The sequence below is a fragment of the Halyomorpha halys genome, unplaced genomic scaffold (assembly GCF_000696795.3).
Source record: "Halyomorpha halys isolate HHAL.00 unplaced genomic scaffold, Hhal_1.1 Scaffold1024.1, whole genome shotgun sequence".
Classification (NCBI taxonomy): domain Eukaryota; kingdom Metazoa; phylum Arthropoda; class Insecta; order Hemiptera; family Pentatomidae; genus Halyomorpha; species Halyomorpha halys.
Window position 1 is genome coordinate 368697 of NW_027106221.1, and position 11077 is coordinate 379773.

Genomic DNA, 11077 nt, shown 5'->3' on the forward strand with positions numbered 1-11077 from the left:
GAGAGTTTATGCTTTAAAAAAAATCTTATCAAAAGTACGTATCATTTAAGTAATTTTTCTTTTTTATCTCCATATTGTGCATTGGTTTTACTTGCACCTATCGTTAAATTGATTCAGCCACCATGTTCCCTAATTCCTATATTAGTGAACCTAGTGAGTGATTTGGATCGAAATTAAATAGCCAAATGTTCTAATTAACAATATGGAGTTAAAATATAAAAACTAACACTATGGCACAAAGGATATTTTCTTGTGAAGAAGATATCAGATGTGTCATCAAGTAAAAATGATGGCTTATTCATCTTGCAGGTATTAAAATCAATAAGGAAAGGCAAAGATGTTATTCCTTGCACCAATATAAGGAAACAACAAACGGAAAGGTAAATAATCACTTGAAATAAATTATATATACATTCACTTCAAATTCTCCGTCTTTTTATTAGTGTTATTGTTCACATCAGGGTGTGCTCCGTGTTTTACTGCAATAACTCTGATTGTAAATAAAAGCTATAGTGTGGATCAAGTAAGCTGAAATTGAGAGACATTATGTCTTCGGACTAATATGCTTATTCTTATTATTATAATATGCTTATTTCTTAAATCATTCTTAATCACTAGAGCGGCAAACTGTGTTAGTATGGTTAATTAGTACATATGAAATCATTACATAATAATGGACGTTAGGTCCTCTATTGGATCTTATTTGTAGACGTGTTCAGGAGTTTCACAGCCACGATTATGTCCTGTCGTCTCCTCGTTGCTTCCTCGTCCTGATTCTTCGTGCGTTGGTGGACATAATAGTAAATACCATGAAACAATGGCCCAATAAGGAGTGTTTGAGACAGGTGTTGTCTCCCACAGAGGCTGGCCTGCTAGTCATATGCTCTGGCGTGGTAGTAGGGATATTAAGGTTCTGCCTTGCTTGCAGCCATAATGAATTCCAGGCAGCAGCGTCCTTACATTCGTGGCGTCTTCTTGACTTTCTGATGCATGCTGCTAAGGTGAACATGACAAACTGAGACCCCTACCCCAGAATTTATATAAAATAAAAAAATAACGGAAAAATCAGATTGTGCAAACCGACAGTTATTATATATATGTATATATATTCAAGTACTTATTTGTTTATTTTTACATCAAAAATTGTATTGAACTGCCTATGTAATAACAGGGGAGTAGGTAGCTATTTCAGTAATTGCAAAACAAAACTGCAGTTTATTCATGAATTATATTAGTTGCATTAACTGCCTAAGAACATGGTAGTAAAGAACAATAAAAACATGATTTGTAAAGTACAGTAAGAGCAGGTAGGTACATATTTTAATAGTGATTGACCGCCAACGAATTTTGAACATCACATTATTTTTATCTGTGGTACCAATTAATTGAACAGGTACAAGTTGAATAGATACTTAGGTGCATAATTGACACTGTCGAGTTCGTCGTGTATAATTAATTAGTTCTGACTCCAAATAAAGATGTGACGTGATCTACATCAGAAGGCCTCCCCTGGTGTGGTGGCATCTCCTAGATGTTGTTATAGGTCTATCCTTCCTTGAGCATTGAATCCATGGACACAGGTCCCTGATGAAGGTTGAACTGTGGTCTCTTATTACTTTGTCCTTGTATTTTGTTCCATTTCTCTTGTCATTTTGACTGCTTGCTCATTTTTTTTTACTACCTGTTGATTTAAGATCTCGTTGGGCTTGTCTAATTGTCACAGCATATATGTGATCTAGTCGGGCTTCATGATTGCTACTTGAGATCCAGTCAGGCTTCATTAAGACTGCTTGAGATTGAGTAGGGGTAATATGACAACTGCTATAGATCACGTTAGGCTTCTTCACGACGGGTTTATCCCGTCGGGGTCACCAATCTTCGAGGTGGTTTTGTATAATTAATTAGAACTGACTATAATTGAAGACATGAAATACTCTACATCAGAAGGCCTCGAAAATGCGTGTTCATAAAGCTTAAGTAGCTGGCTAGGAAATGAATAGACAGGATGAGCTTTAGGGGAACTAGCTGTAAATCCTCACATGATGGAAACTTCACTCCTAGAGTACTAGCTTATGGCCATTAAGGGGATGGCAAGCCCTACAGGAACTAGGTGTAGGTACTTAAAAAAGGAAGAAAAGGTATAGAAAGAAGGAGAGATCCAGAGAAACAGAGAAAAATAATATTCCAATATACATTTCCAAAAATAGCCCTGTTTGTAAGGATGAACGGCAGCTTTAGTGGTGACAGTTTGGAGACTGGAGCAAGTTCGCTACAGCTCTATATATACATTCACTATAATTCAGAAAATAATATTAATTAGTCAGATTTACCAATAAAGTTAAGTAGGTAACTATAAAATTAATCGCAGGTCGTGGTGAACATTTTCCAGTATGTTGTCGTTCAGAAAAAGAATTTGGGATAAATGTTTAGAAAGTGGGAAGCTTTTCAGTTTTTGTTTAATAGAGAGATAATGAAAAATTAGCAACACAGGTGGCAATATGAATCGATGACCTTTTAGGGAGGAGCGGACAGTCGGAGAGAATGGTGGTGGTTCAACAACTTACAGCTCCAGAGGTCGTCCACGTGATTCACAACAGAGGACTTATACCGAGCCAAACTTCCTTCTTACACAGACAGACTCAGTGACCAAGTACATTTTGACAGCGCGTTCAGTTCACACAAGGTCTTTCCAATGATAAGGTCTTTTCAATACATTCACTCCTGACCGACACATCTCTAATATATATATGCATAAATATATAATGATAATAACAAAGTTTAACTTTAATATATAACCCATGTTTTAGAATTTGCCAATATCTGGAGAAACTTGCAAGGATACACCCAATAAGTAAAAGATCTATGCAAGCATTAAAACATATCATATTCTCATTTGTGTAATTATATATTTTGATACAAACAAGTTTCATCACAATCGAATAACAAGTATTAAATGGAATTTTATTCAATTTGGAGTTGTTTTTTTTTTTAATATTAAATTCTCCCCTTCATCAAAGCTAATCAGCTTATAAAAAAAGATTCCCTTTAGGTTTAAAAAATTATGTCCAACATATTGGAGAAATATAGTAAATCAAGACTATAAACAATGGGCCACAAAAGAAGATGAATCATAAATTAAGGAAAAGAAATACTTGTATACAACAAAAAGATCTGTGGCAAAAAAATGCTCTCATTAATGGCATTTGAAATAAGTTTCAGACATAGAATAAAAATATAATGATAGGTCTAATAGGTGATAATAAAAACAATAGTTATTATAAAAAATAATTTATTTTTGGCAATAAAAATATTACAAAATATAAACCTCTCTTCATCTTAATAATAATGATAAATATGTAGTTCAAAAAATAGATTGACCATCATACATTTTATTAAAAAAACAATACAATACTGATGTTCAGGAATAATAAATACCATAAAATAAACAATTCTTAGTTACTGACATTGACTAAATTAATTATAAAACATTACTACCTACCACCTTAAAAAATAAACATTCAAAATAAATAATACATCAAACAGTGGATTTGATCTCATTTAAATAAATACTAGGACTAATATCTGTTCCTGTTTTTATGTATATAAAATACTAATTTTGTTTCAGAAATAACACAAAATACATGTCACAAAAACAGTACTACTTTAAAATCAAGACCAATATTGATAAATAAGTGTTGTCTGTATTTGATACAAATATAAAAGGGCTATTGATTTAGTGTGGTAGCCCATACCATAAAATACTGCAACCATAAATTAACAAAGAGCACTTTGAATGACAACTGTTTTTGGATTTATTACTTTTCTATAATCAATACGAAAAAAAAAATAAAATAAAATTATTCTACATTCGTTATGAAAATTAATGAAAGAAACTTATAAAATGCCTAAAACTCAAATTTCTAGTCAACACAAGAACAATATGCTTAGTATAAAACTGAATGATAATATTATATATTTTCAGTATATGCAATTACATATTCAAATTTAAATTATAACTTGAAAAAAAAAACTTAATTGCAACTGGTTCAGATTGAGTTATTTATATTTTAAACACTGTAAGTTTTAATGAGCCATAGAAAAGGCCCTAATGGATTTATTATAATACTTTTGTAAAACTATTATAAAACAAAAACAAAAATCATGCTTTATAAACATGTATACTAAGGCATAAATTACATTGCTGTCTAACAGAAATAGTCTCCTAATGGTAAAAAAAAAATATAAAACAATTTTAATTTATTTAATTATAATGCTTACACGAGATATTATTCAAACAAAAAATATAAATGTTTGGTATTAGCAGTAATAACATTTAAAAAAATAAAAATATATGTAAAGTGTTGCTCACTAGAAGATAGCATCTTTCTTTTTGATGGATTTATACATAAAACACATTTATATAAATACTGTGTATCTGTTAGATGTCAAATTGAAACAGTAAAATATTAGAATACTATAATTCTTGCTTAGGAAAATAATCAGGATAAAATATATTGAATGCAATACATAAAATAATAACAATTAGGAACACAATTACAGCAATTAATGATATTTTCTTCTCCCAGGAATGAACCTCCAAATTACGAAGAATATACAGCCCAACAAGTAGTCCTGAAAGACCCCCAGCTAAATGAGCAGTATATCCAATCTACAACAATACAGACAATTATGAAATTAAATGGTAAAATAATAACTAAATTTTATAATAAAAACTATACTAAATGGAATAACTTGTTTAATACAATAAATGAAAAAAGAGAACAATTCTAAACAAAAATACAATAATCAGAAATGAATAATGAGCCATTTTTTAGTGTAGATAAAAATATTTTCACAATAATACTCTTTGTACTTCCAAACGGGAAAGGAATGGGATTTGAAAAATTAAGTACAGGTTGGTCAATGTCTATACATAAGACTTTTTTGGATCAAAAAAAAAAAAAAAAGAAAAGTGGTACTTGATACATGAAACTACATGGCGGCGACTTCAATACTGAATGTATTGTCAGAGTCATCCTCCTTATATGTTTTCAGTAGAACTGAAAACATGTAAGCCCCATCCCATATGAGACTCAATCAGCTGCTCTTACCCTCTGTCAGCTGATATTAATAGCATCAGTGGACATCGGAGGGAACTTCAGCCCCCGAAGTGGCCACTGCAGGGAGTTTTAATTGTTCAATGTGAACCATCCTCCACTCCCTTGGTTCAATTAAGATTTCAATGGTGATGATATTGTGTTCCTGAAATACTATCATCTTGATGAGGCTTCTCGTAACGCTGAACCTCTTTCCCCCAATTAGAATCTACTTTTTGATAAACTATCTTCCCTATTTTGATAGCTTTTGTCATGTCCCTGACACTCAAATTTTGCCGAGCTACGCGCTCACTCTTTTCTTTCTCAATCCTCACTTTAACCTTGGGTCGTATTTTCCTAAATACCACGCTATTATTTAGAATCTCCTCTTCTTCAGTGGTCACACCTCTGTAAAGCTCCATGTAGTCCAAAGAGTATCTTGAAAGGGTCAAACCCTGTGACAATATAAATCAAGTAATTGTAGGCTCTAATTGCTCATGTCATTGCTTCATCTGGTTCCAACTGTTTATCTATTCCACCTCAGGTTTCGGGATGCCTCAAGGTGTTAAGTATCTATATCTCACTTCCATAAGTTATAATATGTCAAGTAAATATATAATATATAACCTTTTCTTAGTGGTTCTGCTTAGAAGCCTGCTGAACAGAGAAAAGTATCCTTATTTCCCAGCCTGTAACTTTGTTTTTACCTCCTCATCTTTATTTGTTTCTTCATTGATACAGGGCCCAAGGTAGTTAAACTTATTCACCATTACAAAGGTGTAAACACTAATGACACATACACTGAAGGTGAGCAAGTTTCTTTTTCCTTTGTTTCATAACTTCAGTTTTATCTATTAAATAAATCAAAAATTCGTAACCAGTTTTGTCTCAACACTTTATTTTTCACCAGTCCAACGTTTCGGCCATTCTAGCCATCCTCAAGGACATCTTCAATATAATTTCTTCCTCACATTAATTTAAAGTTTCTTTTGCAGGCTATTCTGCCCAGGTCATTTTCTTAAAGTTAAAAGCCTATTTTTTTTTTTAATTTAAAAAACATTCACTCTGAGACCGAAACTCCAAGCTTCCACATCAACCGTAATGGATTCTCCCACTACCCTGGCCAGGGACCTTCCAGTGATCACAACATCGGCATATGTCATGAATCATCTTACTGAAGACTTCCTTTTTATTTTTAAATAAAGTATTAAATATTTATTTAAAAAATAAATAACATAATTAATAACTACATACATACTTCATAAGTAATACTTTATTACAATACTTAACAAGTATAAAAAAACTCTTCTTAATAAAGTAAAATAATAATGATATAAAATTATTAAAATATTACCTTGTCATCAACATTCATATATCGATTGTATATAGCTGAACCAACATCAGTAATAGTGAGAAAAAGAAAAACCAACAGTTGAAATAAGGCAAACTGCATTTCAGACCAATTCTGTAACATATAATTAATCAAAAATAACTTAAAAGTATCAAGTTTTTTTTTTTCATAATTGTTTTAATAATAATTAATATTCACAGATAAATGTAGTACTCAGAATATACTTTAATGGCTCAATCATTTCTTAATTGAATAATATGAAATTATACAGTTAATTGTTAGTAATGATTACACAAGAACATCATAAAATAATACAAAAAAGTTATCCATTTATTAGTTATATACTTAATTTTAATCTTTATTTTTAAAAAAATATGGCAGTTCACTTTATCTGAACAAATTTAAGGTTTTGATTGATAACTCTTGATCACAAGAGTTACCAATCAATTTCTATTACAAGAGCAAACAATATAAATATTCAATTTAAAACTTTAAAATCAGGCATAACTGGTGCAATTAAGTGGCAAAATATTTCCTAAACAAATGTTAAATTATAGAAAATGGATGAAAATATAAAAAGTTTGCTTCAATCAACGATATGTGCCATTTGTTTTTTTCAATCTTGTTAAAAAACATTTTTACATCACACTCTAAGATCAGAACGAAAATTGCCAGCTAAAATGTTACAAAGAGAGATGGAACAGGAAGAAAACCGTAAAACAACATACAAGGTGAGGTTGGAACAAAGATGGAACAGTAAGACTAATGGTACATTTATAAGTGTTTGTTAGAATGGCAAATACTGAATTGTATAATGATTTTTTCATTAATTTTTTAATTCAGTTTGTTCTATTTCAATTCCAACTTTTCCCATATCAATTATAATCCAACTGGACTTGAATTATTCGGAGGAAATTGTATTTTATTTCTAATTGCATTTACTTTCCAATATATAAAATTAATAGTACTGGGATGTATCGTGATAATAAAAAATTTCAAACACTTATTTTCAATGAAAATACAAGTAACCAAGTTTTGCAAAATATTGTTTTTTATTTAAAATTTTTTTTTTTGTGAAAATCTTCAAAAGACTCAGATAGGCCTGAACCTATCTGTGAGTGGGAATTGTACCCACTAAAACCTCCTACCTACACCTGCTCATCCCTCTCCAAGAGACCTCCATCAGGCATTAATTTATAGAGGGAAATGGCTGAGTGCTGCCTCATGCTTATCTTCTCCACAAGTCATATGTTGTCAGTCATATGTTGATCCTTTCTCCTTCCATGTTAGTCACTTCTTCTAGTCCTCTCTTCAGCTATCAAACTCTTAAGGACAACTGTGGTGAATTTCTTCACTGCTGCCTAATGTTGATCCACAGCATATGGGTCATCAAGTTTTCTAGTGTGATGTGCACTCCACACGATTTCTCCAATTCACTTTTTTCTTCTTTGAAATGTATGCAATCAAAGAACACATGATCCACTGTTTTTTTTTTTATAGCAGGGCATGCAAGACATTCTGCAATGTTGTCTAACTTAAAAAGGTACTGATGGGCTCTAAAGCATTCATGTCTAATTAACAGTTGGGTAACATAAAAATCCTCCTCACCATGTTGACGACTATACAATCCAACATCAGATTTGTGAAACCATGTCACAAACCAACATTAGATATCAACCTATTGATTTATCTTCTGGAATCTGCAGCCTCCGAATGCTGTTGCCACTGAGTGATAGTTATTTGTCGCCCTTCTTTTCTCAGAAAAAAAAGAATCAAATCTCCCAAAAAAAAAACGATAAAAATGTTTTCCAAATATTTTTGATACAAAATTTTCATAGTGTGAGAGGTGTAAATTAAAAATTCTTTTCTGCTATCAACAATAGGAATTTCTTCTTTCTCCAAAGTGCTACTCAACAGACTAAACCCTCAAATAGACCCTAAAATCGGAGAATATCAGGGAGGCTTCAGAAAGGGAAAATCATGTCGAGAACAAATCCTGAGAACCCATAATACGGGAGACAATAGAGACCAAGAACAACCATGTCGAAATAAGGTTCCTTGCCTACGCAGACGACCTTATCCTTTTGGCAGAAATGGAAGAAGAGGTGATTGACTAAATAAACACACTGACAGAAATAGCTAAAAAAACAGGTCTACAAATCTCTTACAAAACAACAGAATTAATGACTACAGATCCAAACTTCAAGAAGAAAACAGTATAGACCAATAAAAGTAACAAACAAATGGAAGTACCTGGGCGAGACTATATGCAACAACGGTTCGGAAAAAGAAAGTATGAAGGAAAGAATAACTAGACTAGAGAAACAAAGTTAAGCAAACAGTAACAAATAGAATAAGAAACCTGTCTATAAAAGCAAAAATACAACACTAAAACATAGTTGTTAAACCGGCAATGTTAAATGGGACGGAAACCACATACCTGCCCAGTCTGGAAGAAATACTAAAAATAATCTATGGCCACAAGAAGGATACAGGCTAAGACCCAACAAAGAAATCTATAAAGATACAAATGACCTAGAAACAGAAATAAGGATCAGGAGAATGAAATTCCACGGACATATGGAAAGACTACATAAATATTCAAAAAATCCGAGGATACAAAAGCTCAGAAGGATAGATCAGACAGATGAAGGAAGAGACGGAAAGACTAGGAATAATGGACCAGGACTGTTTGGACAGAGAAAGATACAGGAAAAGACTGAAGGAAATCAAGGTTCTTGTGGAAAAGAGAAATTTGAAAAAGGGGGTCGTGAAGAAAGAAAACAAAGGCATGCAGAGATAATGAGGAAAAAATGGAAGGAAAGGAGAAACAAAAACAAGAGAGAAGCTAAAAGTAATGATATTCGCATGGTATCTAAGGCCATTCCATTTGCTTAATAAGGATCATTTTTATAACTCTTGGGGAGGCTACCAAAACTCTAAACATTTGGTCTGTTATAGACAAAGAGTTATAGGATGTTAAAGTAGCACAAGACGTGAAGTTAGGTGCGGGTATCTTTGAATGGTATTCTTTATGTCTTAAACAACAGAACCATTTCTATAAATAATTGAAAACTCTAGAAATCAGAAAAATGTTCAAAAATTTAGAGGAGCTCCAATGTTCAGCATAAGGCATGACAATAAGGGTGCTGCTTTAGCAGATTTTTCATTTATGTACTCTGTGTGAACTTAAAACCAGAGATGTGCATCAATCATTACTCTTAGGTATTTTGAAAACAACTCAGAACAAATGCAAAATGGTGTGTGAGTGCGTGTGTATGGCCAAACAAACTGAAGGAGAAATAGACATACATACTGAGGTTATTTCTTGAGAAGGAGCATCTATTATAGGTATCAAAAAGAACAACTCTCTTTTAGTATTGGATTTATTGGAAAGCTGATGTAAGAGGAATTTTTACAAATGAAACCTAGAATATGCATGATACGCCTAACACAAAGGTTTCAAATCTTTAGCATCTTCATTTTTCATGTTTAAGAGTATCCGATTATGAAAAAGAAGTATTCTAAAAAACACTAGAAAAGCCAATGATAATGGTTCCAAATGTGAACTAAAAATTGTTTATGGTGACTTCAGAGCTAAGGTTGAAGAAGAAGAAATAATTCTGTATTACACGCATAATAAAGGATGCTCACCCATCACATTTATTAACATATGGAACACACAATTGCTTTTTTTTACTGTTTTTTTGTATCAAAAAATGACAAAAATACATTTCGGATTGACAAGAAGCACTTACTAACTACTACCAAAACAGAAAATTTAATAAATACCCTCATAAATCCTATGTTAAAGATGGTCTATAGTGTGACAATTTTACTTTACATTTGCATAAAAAGAAGACTAATTGGACCTCATTCAGTATAAAGGAATCAACCCTCAAATTTGCAAAATATGGGCTATTGCTACATTATTGTTCCTTAAGTACCGCATGTATTCCAATTTCAGCAGAAAATATCCAACCCTCCAATCCCATACTTCTACTATCTCTGAACTGACTAAGAAAACATTGAACCTTGAAAATGGGAAATATCTCAGTATCAGAAAATATTAGAGGGACCATCTTTGCATAAAATAGAAGCCCTTTAATAAGCAGTTAGTCGATGTTATCAGTGCAGGTTACATGTCAGTCAAGATTATAGGTATTATTAATTTTTGTTAGTTATATTATTATTTTAAAAAATATATTATCTAGGGTTTTTTTCTCCTGGTATATAAAGTTATGACAGGTATATTTGAAAATATTAATGACTAAACTTGCATGATGCAGAGTATTAATACATACAGTATGTTTAATATCATTAGTAATGGTTTCCATGAGTATCTTTGCTTAACTCATTTTTTGCAGGAATAACACTAATATATACATACCATTACTTTTTATGTGTATTTGTCAAGTATTCTGACCTCCCAGAAAGTGTGCAAAACCATACAAGTATCAGCCTCTTTGAGATTGTTTTTCAAGTCTTCCAAACTTCCAAACAGGACATCTCTCTATTTATGATATAATAACAAAAACATTTGAAGATAAGTGTGCCTTGGTAAAACGTTTCTGCAATGCAGTTTTGGGAGTTCTATTCAAGGGCCCATCATAATGATGTAAAACTTTGC

The 11077-nt window shown here is 32.0% G+C and overlaps 2 protein-coding genes across 2 annotated transcripts in view; one reads left to right on the forward strand and one right to left on the reverse strand.

Moving 5' to 3' along the window:
- The window catches only part of LOC136795090 (mutS protein homolog 5-like), a gene marked incomplete in the record, with an annotated part of 15154 nt that extends 12183 nt beyond the window's left edge, over positions 1-2971 (forward strand). Inside the window, 1 exon segment of the mRNA XM_067044588.1 lies at positions 2808-2971. Within this exon segment, the coding sequence (XP_066900689.1) occupies positions 2808-2901 (94 nt within the window).
- Positions 2972-3304: 333 nt separating this feature from the next.
- Positions 3305-11077, reverse strand: part of rho-4 (rhomboid-4) — a 28744-nt gene continuing 20971 nt past the window's right edge. Inside the window, exons 8-9 of the mRNA XM_014432073.2 lie at positions 6451-6561; positions 3305-4669 (exon numbers count right to left, since the gene is read on the reverse strand). Coding sequence (XP_014287559.1) covers positions 4475-4669; positions 6451-6561 — 306 coding nt within the window. The 3' untranslated portion in view covers positions 3305-4474. The remainder of the gene's footprint in view (positions 4670-6450; positions 6562-11077) is intronic.